This window comes from Somniosus microcephalus, chromosome 6, assembly GCF_052327205.1.
Source record: "Somniosus microcephalus isolate GS21.2 chromosome 6, FLI_Smic_1.0, whole genome shotgun sequence".
Lineage (NCBI taxonomy): Eukaryota > Metazoa > Chordata > Chondrichthyes > Squaliformes > Somniosidae > Somniosus > Somniosus microcephalus.
Genome location: NC_140992.1, coordinates 14,494,712 through 14,514,069, shown reverse-complemented (window position 1 = coordinate 14,514,069; position 19,358 = coordinate 14,494,712). Strand labels below are relative to the sequence as shown.

General features: G+C 45.1%; 1 protein-coding gene across 1 annotated transcript in view; it reads right to left on the bottom strand.

Annotated features, from left to right (window-relative positions):
- The window catches only part of LOC147115488 (putative G protein-coupled receptor 149), a 31,021-nt gene extending 24,287 nt beyond the window's left edge, over positions 1 to 6,734 (bottom strand). The window contains exons 1-2 of the mRNA XM_085989751.1: positions 5,484 to 6,734; positions 3,738 to 3,939 (exon numbers count right to left, since the gene is read on the bottom strand). Of these exons, the coding sequence (XP_085845877.1) occupies positions 3,738 to 3,939; positions 5,484 to 6,434 (1,153 nt within the window). The 5' untranslated portion in view covers positions 6,435 to 6,734. The remainder of the gene's footprint in view (positions 1 to 3,737; positions 3,940 to 5,483) is intronic.
- Positions 6,735 to 19,358: the final 12,624 nt, after the last annotated feature.

Below are 19,358 nucleotides of genomic sequence, written 5' to 3'. Positions count from 1 at the left end.
ACTTCCTAGGTCATTTCCACCTCCAGCCTCATCTGGGAGCCTGATTAAAAACCATTAGTCAGGAAGAAGCAATTTCCTTTCTAATGTGGCCTAACAATGGAGTGAAATTTCGATTACCATGGTCCATCTGGGTTTGGATTAGTTGCAAATTGTGAGTAAATCTGCATTCATACCTGCAGTCTAAAGAAGCGATCTGCTGAATAGTGACGATGACCTTTAGGCTTCGTGGGGCGAGGTGGAAAGGCAATTCAGCTTTTATACTTTTCCTGTGATATTTTTAAATGCCGCGTCAAATACTTGAATGAAATGTCAAATGTGAAAGACAAGTGCAATTTATTGGCACAAAATTTGCTGTCAATATAACGGCGAGGCTAATGACGCGCGCCGTTATTTATGCGCAAATGGTACAGCAACTCCAAGCGAGGGCAGACGCGCGGTTAAACGCAGAAATCAAGGAGTTGCTGTCGGTAGCTCCGCAGGTAGCTTCACGAAAATGGCATCTCGCTGTCTGGCTCCCCATTCAAATTCTTTGAGTAGCGTGAAGTTCCTGTACTTGCACTGTAGATACGACGTCAACTCACCACAGAAAGTTAACTCATGTCATTTCAAGTCTAAGGACCCTTTTAACAACGTGATAAGTGTTAATTACTGCCAGTCAAACTCTCTAGCACTGAAAATTAATAAATACAAGCATGGAGTATCATTCTTTCAGGTTTTAATTGTTGTTTGAGATTGAAAAAAACAAATGCAATTTTTAAAAACGTTTTCTTTCTGTCTCTTTTCTCTTTCTCCCTCTTTCTCGATTTCTCTTCCTGTACCGGATTTGACATTGAATTCATCCACTCTAACTCACACTTCCTTCTCAGTCCTTGCGCTGGTAATTTCACAGCCCTTCAATCTGATTGGTTAAGGAGGTACGCAGATGCTTGCCCTGTTCACTCAGATCCCAGATGCCCTGTAGAAGGCGCCGTGCCACTTCTATCTCGCACTTTCAGCAGCTTGCAATGCAAAATATCATGGAGACTAAATGGGCAAGACCAGTCTAACTAGCAGCGGGCACCGGTCGTTGCCCTGTCACAGCAAATTTTGAGCCAATATATGTAGGTATTACAATAGTGAAGTATGGATAAACCATTACTCTCTACATGGCTTTGTACACAGTCCTTACAGAATTCTTGCTCATTAGAATTAAGGCCGGTCAATTGTGCCAAGCCAAAGAAAACAAAAGGGTTGTTATAAATCTCATCATTCATCAAGAAACTACTCATGAAATAACGCTGGACGGCCAGCTGGTGGCGCCGTCCAAGGAGTATAAATACTCGGGCGTCGGCCCCAGCTTGCCAGGGACATTTTGTAAGACAAGGAGCTAGTGAAGTACAACTAGACCTCCATGTTCTGAAACAAGTTGATTAAAGCCTTGCTTTATGCTCAAACCAAGTGTGTAGTGAGCTTTATTACGTCAAGGGCCAGAATTTGCTAAAAGAAAAACGGTGTCTGAACGAAGCGCACCGTTAATAATGTGCAAATTGTGCAGCAACTTGTGGCGAGGAAGAGATACCCCATGAATTGTGAATCGTCACAAGTTGCTGGATGATTTGCATCGCTCTGCGTTAGCCTCACGAAAATGGCAGCTCGTCCGCAACCTTCCCATGAGTTTCATGAGATTGCTGCATTCGCACATTAATTGTCCATTAATCTCGCCGCAGAACATTAAGGCTAATAAAATAACACTATAAGTACCCATTTAACGATGTGATTATTGATAATGACTGTCAATCAATCTCTCTGGCCCAGAAAGTGAACAATTAAAAGTGTGGAGTCTCATTCCTTCAGGTAGTGAATTGTTGTTGGAGATTTTAAAAATGTAAAATTTAAAATTATTTTTTCTTACTTTTCCTTTCTGTCTCTTTTCTCTCTCTCTCAATCCAATCTTTTGTTCCTCTCTTTCTCTTTCTCTACCTGATTCGACATTGAATTCACTCACTCTAATTTACACTTCCTTCTGAGACCTTGCACTGTTTCTTTCTCAATCCTTAAATCTCATTGGTTAAGGAGATAGACTGTTGGTCCCGTCGTTCACCAAGGTCCCAGATGTCCCGTTGCCCTTGCCGTGTTGTTACCAGCTCACACTTCCAGCAACTTTCAGGGCAAAATGATTTTGAGCTGAAGGTTGCAGGAAAATGTGTAACTAACCGGGGAGACCGTGAGATGCCCCACTCCAGGAAATTCCAGCCAATTATCTTCAGCCTTGCTTATAAATCCCTCCCTGATCTCACTATAGCCCACCTCCACAACCTCTTGCATTTCTATGTCTTGGGTCACAGACTCTACTCTTCTGACTGGGGTCTTCTGTAGCAAGACCATTGGTGCCGCCTTGTGTAATCAAGCCCCTGCACTCTGGAAGTCCCTTCCTTAAACCCCTCATCACATCTCTCCCCACTTTAAAAGGAGAAACCCTTGGAAGCCCACTATTAGGTGACATATTAGTAGGCAGTTGTGGTTATAAGGTTAACAGGCTCGAATCCAGCCACAGACAGAAAAGATGTAGAAGCGAGAGTAGTGTGAGTAGAAAGGTTGGGAATTGAAGGTTAAGCGAGGACAAGGTGCCAACATGTCTACAAAATGCGATAACAGGGATGAGCAAATGCTTGAGTGTGAGAAATGTCCTGCGATATAAGGAAGGCCATCCTGTTGACAGCTCAAACGTGTGATGTGTCTGGCGAACAATAACCAGACAGAACAGCAATGTGCATGTGCAATAAGATGGAAGTGATGTACCTGAATGCTGGCATGCTTATGTACTAACCTTACATATGGCTCATATGCTTACGCATTAACCTTGTATATTATGGGTGTGCTTACATACTAGCCTTATGTTAACCTTATACACTGAATGGTATAAAAGGTGGAACACACCAGGAAATTGCAGGAATGCTAATTACATAGAATGTACAGCACAGAAACAGTCCATTCAGCCCAACTGGTCTATGCCGGTGTTTATGCTCCAGATGAGCCTCCTCCCACCTTACTTCATCTCACCTTATCAACGTATCCTTCTATTCCTTTCTTCCTCATGTGTTTACCTAACTTCCCCTTAAATGCATCTATGCTATTCACCTCAACCACTCCTTGTGGTAGCGAGTTCCACATTTTAATCACTCTCTGGGTAAAGAAGATTCTCCTGAATTCCCTATTGGATTTATTCATCTTGACTACCCTGAATGGTCAGCGGGGTTAATTCATGAATCCCCAATGAGTGTATAACTTGTGAGTATCAAGGTACCAATCTCATCAGTACTGCAAATGTTGGGTTTGTATTGATTTGATAAATAAAGATTATTGGTCAGGCGACTCTCTGTCTCTTGAGCCCACGAGCCTGTGTTGAATTAAAAGGATAAGGATTGTCCTAAGACCCACTTCTGTACATTCAGCCACTCCTTCAACCCTCCTCCAAACTCTTTCTGGGTGTTAGAGTCTGCTCTGTAAAAATGCCCTGGTACCTTTAACTATTTTAAGGGTAAGTGTAAGTTGCACATGTAGTTATCAGTCGTATCTAGGATGCTGTTGCACTAACAATGAACTGCATTAATCTTAAGAAGTTTTCATATCAAAGATAATGTATGGGAGAGTCACATTTGTTCTGAATCAAAGCCTCCTTCTTATAACTGTCCCCAACAGCACATGCATTGGTCCCCTGCCATGTGCTGACTGTATGCATGTCAGGGGTATTATAGAACCTCTCTTACCCCTGGCTGGCTCTGAGGCGACTGCGTACACACTCTTTCTGCAGTTGATGATGCAGCCACATGGCAGATGAATCCATCGCTCAGACAGAACAAACACTGGTGTTATAGCCGCTGCCAGCAAAGTCAGGACAAAACCCAAAGACTCGAAGGACACGTTCTCAAGTGTGGTGACATGATGGACGAGCAGTTGTATCTGCAAAAACACAGGGAACAGTCAAGTGGTCATCCAGCCATACAATGCAGCCATGAAACCATAAATCTCCGAAACAAGAATACACATCACGGCCATTGAAGCTAGAATCTGTGTTCACTTTTAGGTAAAATAGAGACAGATGTTAGTGTTGCAATTCAAGTTTTAAAAAAACCAAACAGATTTAGCACTACTTTTTGGAATAACTTTTCCAGTTGTAAATAGAAATACGGTGCATTTTGGAAGAAAAAATGAGGAGAGGTAATATAAACGAAATGTTCCAATTTTAAAGGGAGCGCAGGAACAGAGAGACCTGTCGGTATATGTACACAAATCTTCGAAGGTGGCAGGACAAGTTGATATGTTAAAACATACAGGATCCTTGGCTTTCTATAAAGAGGCACAGAGTGGAAAAGCAAGGACGTTCTGCTGAATCACAAATCACTGGTTAGTCCCCAGCTGGAGTCTTGTGTCCAATTCTGGGCACCACACTTTAAGAAGGAGTTCAAGGCCTTGGAACGTATGCAGAGGAGATTTTCTAGAATGGTATCAGGTATGAGGAGCATTCTGCTTTGTGGAGAGACTGGAGAAGCTGGGCTTGTTCTCCTTAGAGCAGAGAAGGTTAAGGGGAGATTTAATAGAGGTGTTCAAAATCATAAAGGGTTTGATAGAGTAAAAAAAGGAGAGACTGTTTCTACTGGCAGGAGGGTCGGTAACCAGAGGACACAGATTTAAGATAATTGGCAAAAGAACCAGAGGGGAGATAAGGAGAATTTTATTTAACGCAATCGGTTGTTGTGATCTGGAACGTGCTGCCTGAAAGGGCGGTGGAAGCAGATTCAATAGTAACTTTCAAAAGGGAATTGGATAAATACTTGAAAAGGAAAAAAAATGCAGGGCTATGGGGAAAGAGCAGGGAGAGTGGGACTACTTGGAGAGCTCTTTCAAAGAGCCGGCACAGGCACAGTGGTCTCCTTCTGTGCTGTATGATTCCATGAATTTGCTCATATCATTTTGCATTTTTTATTTGCAAACTGAAAGTTCTTTGACCTTAAGGTGTTGTTCTTCTAGAACTGCTGATGTGGGTACGTTGTATGAACAAAGGAACACGTGATCACTGTCATTCAGCGAAGTTGTGATTGAAGATTGGGACTGAAACACCGATTCAATTCTCAGCCCCTTGAGAGAGAGAGAGAGGGAAGCTTGCAGTTTGCAGTTGGTGTTGCTGCACAGTTTGGGGAATAAATGAACAGAGGCGTATTGAGCTGACGGTTGGGAGATGTATTGGAGTTTGCTTTAGGTACAAGTTTGTCACAATGTAATATGCAGCAGCATCGAGGTGTTACGGTAAGTTGCATATGCATTCAATCGGCCCCATTGTCTCACACAATCATTCATACTCAACCCAGACTACTGTGCAATCACTTTCTGGTTGTAACCACGTTGCTGGGTTAAATCGATTGCAATGGTTTAACTCCAGAAATAGCAGTTTGAGGTGACGTTCATATTTTAGGGTTAAATAGATATATTTAGATCATTTCACTTACCATCAGGGGTAGCCACAAGACAATCTTAGTCATAGCTAAAATCAAGGAAAAGCGTTTTTGAGCGAAGATGACTGTTGGGCTCGTGTGTTTGAAGTCGCCGCTTTGGCAATGCGATGAATTAGGAATATCAGACCGACTCTTGACACCGGAGCTCCAGTTTATATCGGTCTGGAAGCACCTTAAAGTCCTATCCACGGGGTCCTCCAAGGGAGAGTCGTTGTGAGCCGGAGCCGCACCATCATCAGTCACTTCGTGATAATTGGGATAGAAGTGTCTCTGTTGCTGCCCGTCGGAGCAAAGCAGCTTGTAAGTGAGGGGGACGGAGAAGGTGATGAGGACAATGAGACACAGGGAGTATAATCCAAAGAGAAACGCCACATAAGAGCTTCTGTGGTCGGCAAGGCACCCCCAAGGTGTTGGGATGAAAGTGCCCCACCCAAAGACCGGCAGCAGGCTCACTAGCAGACTGATGACCCAAAGAATCGCCAGGAGCCAGGCCATGGGGAGAGATATCTGGCTGCCTTTGTGAAGCCCGGAGCGTCTGGTCGTGTAATAGTTGTAGGAGACGATCAGTGAGGACTTCAGAGCGCTGGAGACCCCTTGGAGCAAATAGAGGACTGCCGAGACGGTGCACAGAGAACTGGGCAGCATCTCGCTTGCCCACTGCATGGACATGAACATGGAGAGAGCGGCCACGTAAAGAAGGTCATCTGCAGAAAGTGAGGCGACGATGACCACCAGTGCATTCTTGTTTCTCGTCTTCAGCAGGCAAACCAGCGAATAAACGCTGCCCAGGAGGATGAGGAGGGTGGAGGCGAGCGTGAGGCAAAACAAAAAGACATTCACCGATCTCCCCCCGACTTGAGTATCCATTGTGGGACCCGTCACTTCGGGCTCAGCGCTGGCCGAGTAGGTTCTGTTCGTGGGCCAAATTACCGGGGTTTCAGACATGGCTCTCCTGGACTGACAGAAGCGAAGTGTCAATTATCTCTCAAACGAAACCAATTCCAGACACTTTAAGTTGGTTGGCCTGCCTTAAGTTGTCTGTATCAGATGTTCTGGCTGACTGCCCATGGAGCAGATGTGGTACAGATCGTCCTTTACCTCCTTACACTTCCTCAACGCGACCCACTGGAGAGGTCCCGGTCGCTGTCCTTTCCTGGAGGTGCTGAAATGCTGCTTAGCTTCCACTTGCTTTGTCTTGTACTTTAGTTTGGACTTCAGTGCATTGATCCATACTCTGTCTGACCAGTTTCTCCTGCTCCGCTGTATCTCTCCCTCTCACTCACTGCTTATGAAGTAGGCTCTGACCAATCTGGTCTTTTTTTTAAAAAAAGGAAGCTTAATGGTCGAGAGAGAGAGAGAGGTGTACGTGCCCTGTTAAGAAGGCTTCCTGAAGCACACGTTTGCATTGGCTGAGAATAGGGCTGGCGGCTTGGGTGACGCGCCCAAGTTGCGTCATCGCTCGATCTACATGCAATCCCGAACCAAGAATTCAGAATTGCTCACTCCCCCTCTGGCTGTTTACTATTGCACGTGTTATACAAATTTATTCTCAATCTGCATCTTCAGGAGAAGCTCGCTGAAGTACCATCCCGAATGCTTTGTGGTGAGGCTGCTATAGTTACCTCCACATCAGACTTGGTTTCAAAGAGCTATGCTGATCAAAGGAAAGCATTGGAGAACAGGTGCAAATTGTTCATTTATATATGCAATATGCATTACCTTATGTTAATAGCTTCTCGGGTGACGCTTGTTCAGCGTGGATACAGCCTAATGAATTACATTAAGGACAGTTGCCACCTAAATTGAAAGAAATAAGGAAAGAACTTGCATTTATAGAGCGCCTTTCACAATCTCAGGATGTCCCAAAGCGCTTTACAGCCGATGAGATACTTTAGCTACAGATCAGGTCTAATTGAATGGCAGAACAGGCTCGAGGGGCTGAATGGCCTCCTGTTCCTATCTTCCTACAACATGCGGTCACTGTTCTACTGTAGGAAATGTGGCAACCAATTTGCTCACAGCAAGCTCTCACAAACAGTAATGTGATAATGAGCAGATAATCTGTTTTTAGTGATGCTGGTTGAGGGATAAATATTGACCAGGACACCAGGGAGAACTCCTCTGCTCTTCTTCGAAATGGCGCCCACCTTTTATGTCCACCTGAGAAGGCGGACTCACCTTTTTGACCAAAGTTTGGGTCACCACTCCTAATATCTTCTTTGGCTTGGTCTCCATTCTTGTCTGATTGCACCTCTGTTCGGACGTTTTTATGCATTAAAGGTGGAGAAATGTTTTTAAGCAGCGAGTTGTTGTGATCTGGAATGCACTGCCTAAAAGGGTGGTGGAAGCAGATTCAATCGTAACTTTCAAAAGGCATTTGGATAATTCTTAAAGGGGAGGCACTTGCAGGTGCTATGGGGAAAGAGCAGCAGAGTGGGACTAATTGGGCAGCTCTTTCAACGAATCGTCAGAGGCACAACGGGCCAAACAGCCTGCTTCTGTGCTGTTAGAGTCTATGGGGGAAAAATTCAGTATCGCCCCGTTTGGGGCGCCATTATCGGCCGTGCGCAAAGTTTAGCGCCTGGCGCTAATTATCACCTCTGACAGCAAACTTGGCTTTTATCGCCCCTGGAGGTGATTGGAGCGCTAAATCAGGCGCTTCACACCTGTCTTAAGGCACAAAGGCCGAGGAGCGAGGCGCTACCTCAGAGCGCTGGTGAAGCAAGGAAGGGCAAATCAAAATGAACCTGCAAAGTGCTGCTCAGTACACAAAACTCCTTCACACAGCGTTGAATCTCTCCAGAAGTCTCTCTCTCTCTCAGAATGCGTGGTGCAAAAATGTCACCGTTAAAAAAAGGCAGGAAGCGGTCGCCGTTAAATAACGCTCCCCCAGTCCCTTTCTGACTGCAAAACGCTCCCCTCAACCTGTCGTTGCTGGTGGCAGGTGGTAAGGCAGGGGGCGCCACTCAGTATCCGGTCTGGGGCACTAACGGGGCATTGCGCACTCGACTGACGTCATGATTTGCCGGTGCAGGAGATCGTGGCGGTAGTGTTCAGCGCTGCCGCAAAATGTCTAGTTAATTTCACGAGCGGTGCAAACATCGCCGTGCCCAGCCTCTAGTTGCTTTGCGCCCCAATTGGCGCCCTCTTAAGGCGCTAATGGGAGGAGCAAACAACTGAATTTTTCCCCCTACACAAATGCAAGTTGTTGTCACATCATGGGGGAAGAGAGACTTCAAGATGTACAGTAGGAGAATCGACGTGATACATGCTGGGAAATGATACACCTCTGAACTGCTGACACTGAAGCATTTAGGTAATTGCAGGGACAGACTTGCAGGGACAAACTGCTTGCTATCAGTGGGAAAAGTACCACTGCTAAGTCTGAGACCCTGAAGTAAAAACATGTTAATGAAGGCAATAAAGTAGTCAAAAGACAATTTCTATGGGTTAATTTATTGGGATGTTATTCTGAAATGTGTAATTTTTTGATGTTTTTATTTTGCTTAAAACATTTATTTTGAATATTAATTTCTGAGAAAAAACACCAGATGAAAAGGTTTGGATTTTTTTTGGTTTTCAGTCATTATTTTGTTTTATCTCCCTTTATTTTGCTGGCTGGTTTTTCATGATTAGTTGTTTTCATGAGCCTTTAATAGGTTAGCATTGATTTGTTGCTGTTTTATTTTGAGCCAATCAGCAAAGCACGGCAGAGCAAGCACACCTGACAAAAAGTGACAGAAGAGTATTTTTAGGAAATAAATGTTACACTTGTAGAAAATGTTATATGCAAGACCTTTAATGTAATATAGATTTTTGCTATATTGCTACTGTTATTTATGATATATAATGAGTGTTATTGCTAATATATGCTGACTGTGTTAGTGACTGTTATCCATAATATACTCCGCTACAGAGCAGAAGGAAAACAGATGAGGGAGTGTGAGGAAGAAAGAATTAGCGAGCAGGAGGGAAGCAGAGAGACAATTACAGAAAGAGAGAGGCAATATCATTTATTTGCCCATGAGCACTGCCACGGGGGATCAATGCATAGAATCAAAATGGCGGCCAATGCACAGTATGAATATCTTGAGTGCAGTCAAATAAAAGGAAATGGGAGGGCAAAATATTTTTTAAAATGCATAAGTTAAAGTCTCTGTAAGAAGTGTGCATTTTCAGCTGTGGCTCAGTGGGTAGCACTCTCGCCTCTGAATCAAAAGGTTGTGGGTTCAAGTCTTGCTCCAGAGACCTGAGCATAAAATCATAAAAGGCTAACACTTTGGTACAGTACTGAGGGAGTACTGCACTGTCGGAGGTGCCGTCTTTCAGATGAGACATTAAACTAAGTCTGCCTGCCTTCTGAGGTGAACATGAAAGATCCCACGGCACTATTTCAAAGAAGAGCAGGGGAGTTATTCCCGGTGTCCTGGTCAATATTTATTCTTTAACCAACATCTCTAAAAACAGATGATCAGGTCATTATCACATTGCTGTTTGTGGGTGCCTGCTGTGCACAAATTGGCTGCCACACTTCCTCCATTGCAACAGTGACTACACTTCAAAAATACTTCATTGGCTGTAAAGTGCATTGGGATGTCGTGAGCGGTGCACGTCATCAATTTTGTCCTGAAGAAGAAGAAGAAAGTAGTAAGGCCAACAGTTCCCATCCTTGCACGAGTAAAATGACAGCATGGGCAGACAGGCACAGTGATAGGCTGAGTAACCCCACAGGAAGTCATTGGGCGAAACATTTGCATCTTCCCACTGCCCACTCCACAGCCAGATAGACACGGGTCCCTGGGGCACTGCCCCACAAGAGGTAAGAGTGCCTTCTAAAAGGAGCTGAACAGGTTCTTGACTGAGACAGAGATCGTATCACATAGAAGGTAAGTGTCTTCATAGATAACACTTGGTCCATGTGATCTCCTGGACTGGTTTTGATCACCTGAGGGGGTTTGGAAAGGAATTTTCCCAAAGTATTTTCTTCCCCTTATTGACGCTGGTTTTTTTTCCTCTGGTTTCTTGCCTCTCCCAGTGGGGTTGGGAGGGGATGAGAAGTGTTTAGTCACGGTGCTCCGGCCATCATGGTGTGGGGCAGGCTTGATAGGCTAACTGGACTTTTCCTGCTCATCAATTTCATAGGTTTGTAGTATGGAACTCCCTCACCCCCCAGACACCAGCTCCACCGTGAGGAGCTATGGTGAGAGTGTCCTTGTCTTTGAGGCTCAGATACAAAACATTGATGGTAACAGTCAAACAGAGGGAGCAATTCTATAGAAATTTATTTCCGAAAGGTTTTCTATGAACTGAATAGGCGCTGCTGCTATTATTTACTTTTTAAAATTTGATTTGTTTCACTGTGCGTGTGGCTGGATTGATGGAGCGGTGAATTTTTATAGAATACACGTCAGACTCAGAGAGAATCAACGACTCACGGTTACCAATTCCCTGTTTGCAGTATTATTTGGAAACATTTTCACGGCTGCAATCATACTCTGACAATATCTTCATACTGAGAGAGACCTTGGTATCTCAAAAGGGTGCAATAAATGAGTTAATAAAAGAAATCCTTGGTTCAAATCTGCTTGATGTATCCAAAATCAGATATGTGTTCACTAAAAGGATTGGGGGTCATTTTGACTTTGTAAAGTAAGTGATAGTGAATTGGCAGCCCATTTTACATCCCTCCTGATTTTTATTTCCATTGAAATCAATCTCAGACATCCATCTCAACAATAACTTTATAATCAATAACCTGCTTTTGTAACCTTTTATATTTATTTTGTCAATTTACTCCAACTTATTAGAATGTGGAACTCACTACCACAGGGAGTGGTTGAGGCGACTAGCATAGATGCATTTAAGGGGAAGCTAGATAAACACACGAGGGAGAAGGGAATAGAAGGATATAGAAGGCAGAATTGGAAAGAGTGACATCAGAATTAAAAAGTGGTCGGCATAAGGGAAGGAGCTGATTGGTGAGTATAGGGTGAGCATTTGTGGTAAGTTTTTTTTTCTGTTTTGTATATATTTCTGTTAAGTAGTTCATAGCCTATCTAATAGGGGAAGTGCTGATTGGTGGTTAGCTGTTGAGTGTTTCTTGTTAAGTTTTAAGTTTATTTCTGCTAAATTACCTCCGTAGTCTGGTAAATAGAGGCATGGCAGGGCAGCTCAGTCCCGTGATTGGCACATCCTGTGCCATGTGGGAAATCCTGGATGCTTCTTGCGGCCTGGATGACCACGTGTGCGGGAAGTGTCGCCAACTGCAGCAACTCAAGCTCCGGGTTTCGGAGCTTGAGCGGCAGCTGGAGTCACTACAGTGCATCTGCGAGGCTGAGAAATACTTGAAAAGCACGTTTCTAGAGGTGGTCACCCCGCAGCCTCGGAATGTGCAGGCAGAGAGGGAATGGGTGACCACCAGACAGAGAAGGAAGACTAGGCAGGTAGGGCAGGAATCCCCAGAGTGCATCTCGCTCGCTAACCTGTTCATAGTTCTGGAAACTGGTGGGGTGATGGTTCCTCTGGGGAGAGCAGCCAGAGCCAAAGCCACAGTACCACGGGTGGCTCTGCTGCACAGTGGATGGTGGGGGGGGGGGGGGGGGCGTGGGAGGAAGAAGAATGGAAGAGCAATAGTGATAGGGCAGTCATTAGTTAGGGGAACAGATAGGCATTTCTGTGGATGCAGGCATGACTCCAGGATGGTATGTTGCCTCCCTGGTGCCAGGGTCAAGGATGTCACTGAGTGGCTGCAGGACATTCTGAGCAGGGAGGGTGAACAGCCAGAGGTCATTGTCCATATCAATACCAATGACATAGGCAGAAAGAGGGATGAGGTCCTGCAGGCAGACTATAGGGAGCTAGGATAGAGATTACAAAGCAGGAGCACAAAGGTAGTAATCTCTGGATTACTCCCGGTGCCACGTGCTAGTGAGTACAGGAATAGGAGGATAGAACAGATGAATGCATGGCTGGAGAGATGGTACAGGAGGGAGGGCTTTAGATTCCTGAGGCATTGGGACCATTTCTGGGGAAGGTGGGATCTGTACAAGCCAGACCGGTTACACCTCAACAGAGCCGGGACCAATATTCTCGCGGGGAGGTTTGCTAGTGCTGTTGGGGTGGGTTTAAACTAGCTTGGCAGGGGGATGGGCACCAGCATATAGGAGTAGAAAAGAGGAATAATGTGCATAAAAGAGTGAGTGTGTTGGATAGTACTAGAGAAGAAAGTAGTACTAGAGGCAGAAGTAGTACCATATTCGATAGGAGCAGACTAAGAAAGACTACGAAAAATTCAAAAATGGGTTTAGAATGCATGTGCATAAATACACAAAGTGTGGTGAATAAGGTTGGTGAGCTACAAGCACAATTAGTCATGTGGCAATATGATATTGTGGCTATAACAGAAACATGGCTTAAAAATGGTGAAATTGGGCACTTAATATTCAAGGGTACAAGGTGTTCAGAAAAGATAGCGAAGGAAAAAAGGGAGGTGGGGTGGCATTGCTGATTAAGGAAGACATTGTAGTGTTGGAAAGGGAGGATGTTCTTGAGGGGACAAGGACAGAATCCATTTGGTTAGATTTGAGGAGCAAAAAGGGTATGGTCACGCTATTGGGGGTATTCTACAGGCCTCCAAATAGTGAGAGGGAGGTAGAGGAGCAAATCTGCAGGGAAATCACAGAGATATGCAATCCCTATAGAGTGGTGATATTGGGGGACTTTAATTACCCAAATATCGATTGGGATAATGCTAGGGTAAAGGGAAAGGATGGGGAGAATTTCTGAAATATGTTCAGGAGAATTTCCTTGACCAGTATGTTCTTGGCCCAACTAGGAAGGAGGCATTGCTGGATCTGGTGCTGGGGAATGAGGTGGGCCAGGTCAACCAAGTGTCTGTGGGAGAACACTTGGGTAAGAGTGATCATCGTATCATAAGATTTAGAAGTGGACAAGGTAGAAGCAATGGAAGGGGGGAAAATTGATAGACAGGATGTACTAGAAAGACTGGATATGCTTAAAGTGGACAAGTTGCCTGGTCCAAATGGCTTGCTTCCCAGGTTGCTAAGGGAATTGTGGGAGGAGATAGCGGAAGGGCTTGCCATTATTTTCCAATCTTCCGTAGATGCGGGGAAGGTGCCTGAGGATTGGAAAGTGCCAAATGTGACACCACTGTTCAAGAAAGGGTGTAAGGACAATTCTAGTAACTACAGGCCGGTCAGTTTAACATCAGTGGTGGGTAAAGTTTTAGAAACAATAATCAAGGAAAAAATTAACGCGCACTTGGAGAGGTTTAAGCTAATTAAAGAGAGCCAATATGGATTTGTAAAAGGCAGATCATGATTGACTAATCTAATTGAATTTTTGATGAAGTACCAGGGAGGATTGATGAAGGGAATGCAATGGATGTTGTCTACATGGATTTTCAGAAGGCGTTTGACAAAGTACCACATAGAAGGCTGGTTAACAAAATTGAAGCTCATGCAATGGGTGGGTCAGTGGCTTAAGGACAGAAAACAGCGTGTTGTGCTAAATGGCTGTTTTTCAGACTGGAGGATGGTAGACAGTGGTGTTCCCCAAGAGTAAGTGCTGGGGCCACTGCTTTTTTCAATATATATAAATGACCTGGATATTGGAATACAGAGTAGAATTTCTAAATTTGCCGAAGACACCAAACTTGGGGGTGTGGCAAACAGTGAGAATGATACCAATGGACTGCAACAGGACATAGAAAGGCTAGCAGAATGGGCAGACAAGTGGCAGATGGAATTTAATACAGAGAAGTGTGAGGTGATGCATTTTGGCAGAAGGAACAGGGAGAGGCAATATACACTTAATGGCACAGTTTTAAAGAGTGTGCAGGGACAGAGGGACCTGCGAGTTAATGTGCATAGGTCCCTGAAGGTGGCAGGACATATAGAGAGAGTGGTTAACAAAGCATATGGGATATTGGGCTTCATAAATAGAGGTATTGAGTACAAAAGTTGAGAAGCAAAATACTGCGGATGCTGGAAATCTGAAATAAAAACAGAAATACTCAGCGGGTCAGGCAGCATCTGTGGAGAGAGAAACAGAGTCAATGTTTCAGGTCGATGACGAAGGGTGATGACCTGCTGAGTATTTCCAGCATTTTCTGTTTTTATTACAAAAGTAGAGAAGTTATGCTGAACCTTTATAAAGCGCTGGTTAGGCCACAACTGGAGTATTGCGTCCAGTTCTGGTCACCACACTTTAGGAAGGATGTGAAGGCCCTTGAGAGGGTGCAGAGGAGATTTACCAGAATGGTTCCGGGGATGGGGGATCTTAGCAATAAGGACAGGTTGGAGAAGCTGGATTTGTTTTCATTAGAGCAAAGGAGGTTGAGGGGAGATTTGATCGAGGTGTACAAGATTATGACGGGTTTGGATAGGCTGGACAGGGAAAGGCTGTTCCCACTAGTTGATGGTACAAGGACTAGGGGACACAGATTTAAGGGTTTGGGCAAGAGATACAGGGGGGACGTGAGGAAAAACTTTTTTATGCAGCGAGTGCGGAGGACCTGGAACTTGCTGCCGACGGAAGTGGTGGAAGCGGAGACACTCAATGTTTTCAAGGGGAGACTGGATAGGCACTTGAGGGAAATAAACTTGCAGGGCTACGGGGATAGAGCGGGGGAATGGGACTGACTGGATTGCTCTACAGAGAGCCGGCACAGACTCGATGGGCAGAATGGCCACCTTCTGTGCCGTTTTGGCTCTATGACTGTATATGTTGATAGGGTGAGATTAAGTAGGGTGGGAGGAGGCTCATGTGGAGCATCAACACTAGCATGGACCAGTTGGGCCGAATGGCCTGTTTTTGTGCTGTACACTCTATGTAATTCTGTACCATTTATTTGCCACTCAATGTTTAAGTTTAAGTTTTGCTAATTATGGTTCTAAAGTTAATAAACAATTATTAGTTCATGACTTTGTTGTCTGACTTCTTTGATAATTGGCAAGAAAGGGTTAATTCATTTACTCCGTAGATTGTGCAGATCCTAATGGGGTATTGGTAGTGTAGATGTTAATATAATCTGAACAATTTGGTGATCTAAATTTAGATTTTACTAACTGCTAGGGATAAACTGGATGAGAAACCCCAAACAGTTCCCTGGCAAGGAGCCAAGGTGAAAGATGAAGGATTTGTCTGGTGTCCTTGATGAACATTCTTGTCAGGGTATTAATTTCAACGTTCTTACAAAGTATTGATTTATTGGCTCTGTTTAGGCAGTACAGACTTCAGCTAACATTGCATCCTTAGGTTTTGTTTTGAAAAACAGTTCAACATATAAGCAGCAAGAAACAAAAAAGGCCTGTTTATCTCAGACACTCCCTCTCCCTCTTCTGCCCCAAGTGGCCAATCTTGACGTATTGGCCTAGAGAGCGAGTACTGGCCCGCACTGGTGAAGGAACGTGGATGGAATCATCACATCCCAATTCTGCCCTCAACCTGACATCCACTTGTTCCACCAGGGCTTATTAGATAACGATCAGGAGCACGGAATCCATACATGTTTTCTTTTGCTAGCCTAGGGATGCTAGTATGGTCCCCATCGCCATTCCAGCTGTGATTAACTAACTCAGCAGCGATCAGCCATTGAACTTGGCTGTAAGGCTTAGCTCCACAGTGTAGCTTTATTTGAAGAACTCTCAGTAGGATACCAAGGGTTGACCTTGGCTCAGTGGGTAGCACACTCACCTCTGAGTCAGACGGTCGTGGGTTCAGGTCACCCTTCAGAGACTTGAGCTCAAAATCTAGGTGACACTCCAGTGCAGTAATGAGGGAGTGCTGCACTGTCGGAGGTGTCGTCCTTCGGATGAGACGTTAAACCAAGGTCCCGATGGTCGTCTCAGGTGGAAGTACTAGGTCCCATGGCGCTATTTCGAAGAAGAGTTAGGGGACTTCTCCCCTATTTACTGGCTGACATTTATTCCTCAAGCAATACCTAAAAAAACAGATTATCTGGTCGTTATCTCATTGCTGTTTGTGGGAGCTTGCTGTGTGCAAAGTGGCTGCTGTGTTTCCTACATTACAGCAATGACTACACTTCAAAAAAAGGTATTTAATTGATTGGAAGCACATTGGGATGTCTTGAGGTTGTGAAAGGTGCTATATAAATGCAAGTTCTTTCTTACCTTTCTATTTTAGCCCGCTGTGCAGTTCGATTCCAAGTTCACCTTTGGTTACTACTTTCAAGTTCCGTTTGAATTATTGCATAGCAGTTCTTCCATTCCTCTGATTCTATGCTTGTTGCATGTTTTAGTTCTTTCTACTTTTAATTCCAAGAATGTTGCACAGATATACTACACTGTCTCTGGGAGTGAGCTGGTATTTGGGGCAGTCTCTGGCAGTGTGTTAATATTTGCACGCAGTCTCTGGCAGTGTGTTAATATTTGCATGCAGTCTCTGGCAGTGTGTTAATATTTGCACGCAGCCTCTGGGAGTGTGTTAATATTTGCATGCAGTCTCTGGCAGTGTGTTAATATTTGCACGCAGCCTCTGGGAGTGTGTTAATATTTGCATGCAGTCTCTGGCAGTGTGTTAATATTTGCACGCAGTCTCTGGGAGTGTGTTAATATTTGCATGCAGTCTCTGGGAGTGTGTTAATATTTGCATGCAGTCTCTGGGAGTGTGTTAATATTTGCATGCAGTCTCTGGGAGTGTGTTAATATTTGCATGCAGTCTCTGGCAGTGTGTTAATATTTGCATGTGGTCTCTGGGAGTGTGTTAATATTTGCATGTGGTCTCTGGGAGTGTGTTAATATTTGCATGCGGTCTCTGGGAGTGTGTTAATATTTGCACGCAGTCTCTGGCAGTGTGTTACTATTTGCACGCAGTCTCTGGGAGTGTGTTAATATTTGCATGTGGTCTCTGGGAGTGTGTTACTATTTGCACGCAGTCTCTGGGAGTGTGTTAATATTTGCATGCAGTCTCTGGGAGTATGTTAATATAATATTTGCACGCAGCCTCTGGGATTGTTAATATTTGCAAACAGTCTCTGGCAGTGTGTTAATATTTGCATGCAGTCTCTGGCAGTGTGTTAATATTTGCATGTGGTCTCTGGGAGTGTGTTAATATTTGCACGCAGTCTCTGGCAGTGTGTTACTATTTGCACGCAGTCTCTGGGAGTGTGTTAATATTTGCATGCAGTCTCTGGGAGTATGTTAATATAATATTTGCATGCAGCCTCTGGGATTGTTAATATTTACAAACAGTCTCTGGCAGTGTGTTAATATTTGCACGCAGTCTCTGGCAGTGTGTTAATATTTGCATGCTGTCTCTGGGAGTGTGTTAATATTTGCATGCTGTCTCTGGGAGTGTGTTAATATTTGCACGCAGCCTCTGGCAGTGTGTTAATATTTGCATGCTGTCTCTGGGAGTGTGTTAATATTTGCATGCTGTCTCTGGGAGTGTGTTAATATTTGCACGCAGTCTCTGGCAGTGTGTTAATATTTACACGTGGTCTCTGGGAGTGTTGCTTATGCCTCCGTGAAGTACCTTGGGACATTTTCTATGTTAACGGTGCCATAAAATGAACGTTGTTGATGTTAATAATACTATTTGGCAGAATCCTTGAGAGTGTGCCAATATTTGTAGGCAGACACTTAGAGTGTTTGTGAAACGGCTGTTGGGAATGCAGTATTATTTGTAGTGATCCCTGGGATTATGTCTCCAGATGCAGGATGAGCATCGCACAGAAAAGTTTGAAAACCACTGATTTTCAGGCTAATACAGTTCACCCAATTTGCCGTCAATGTGAAGTGTTTTAGGGTCTGCATTGACACACCGTGTGCAGTCTAAAGCAGGGTGAAATCACTGGGCTTGAATTCTGGAAAAAACAGTGCAAGAATCATAGGCCTAGAAATTAGGTATGGCCCCGCCAGCTCAGTTGCGCCCAAAAGTTTGCGCAGCGCCCGGAGCCCGTTGCGCCCGCCAGAAATTCACTTTTAGAGCCCCAAGTCAGAACCGGGCGCTGTTCCAGGGTGTGCCCGCCTCTGCTTGGGGCGCTGAAAGTGAATTTCAGCGCTCCAGCTGCCGCTGCGCCACCCGGTGCGGTGCAGCAGGCTGGGGTACTGCAGGCCTCCTCCTTCTCTTAAGGAGGAGCTGCCTGCAGCCGTGAGATCGCCGCTGGATTCTGCCAGCAAATGAGCCCGGCACCACGGAGAAGTGCCGGGCTCGCGGGAATCAGCCACCAATGCCGCGGGGGGGGTGGTGTAGGAGGCCGGGGAGGGAGGTGCGGGCAGGCGGCCGCCGAAAAAGCGGCCGGCCGCACCTCCACTTTTATGCGCCCCACTAACGCTGCATGAAGGCCGTGTTTCACGAACGTTGTTTGCGGCCGCTGCGGAAGAGGCGGCCGCAACTGAATATGGGCGTCGGGCTGGCATCGGGGCGGAACCGGGGCGCTGCGCACACCGATGACGTCATCGGTGCCGGCGCAGCGCTACCGGCTACCGCCGCCATTAACGCTGCACTCAATTTCCGCGCTACCAACCCCGCCGGCGCAGAAGACCTCTTTAGGCGCTAAGTGGGCGCAAGGCCCACTGAATTTCTAGGCCATAGAATCTTACAGCACAGAGGGAGGCCATTCAGCCCATCGTGCCTGTGCCGGCTCTTTGAAAAAGCTATCCAATTAGTCCCCCCCCCCCCGCTATTTCCCCAGAGCCCTGCAATTTTCTCCTCAAGTATTTATCCAATCCCCTTTTGAAAGTTACCATTGTACCTGCTTCCACCGCCATTTCAGGCAGTGCGTTCCAGATCACAGTAAGTCGCTGCATAAAAAAAATTTCTCTTCATCTTCCCTTTGGTTCTTTTGCCAGTTACCTTAGATCTCATCATTTACTCTATCAAAAC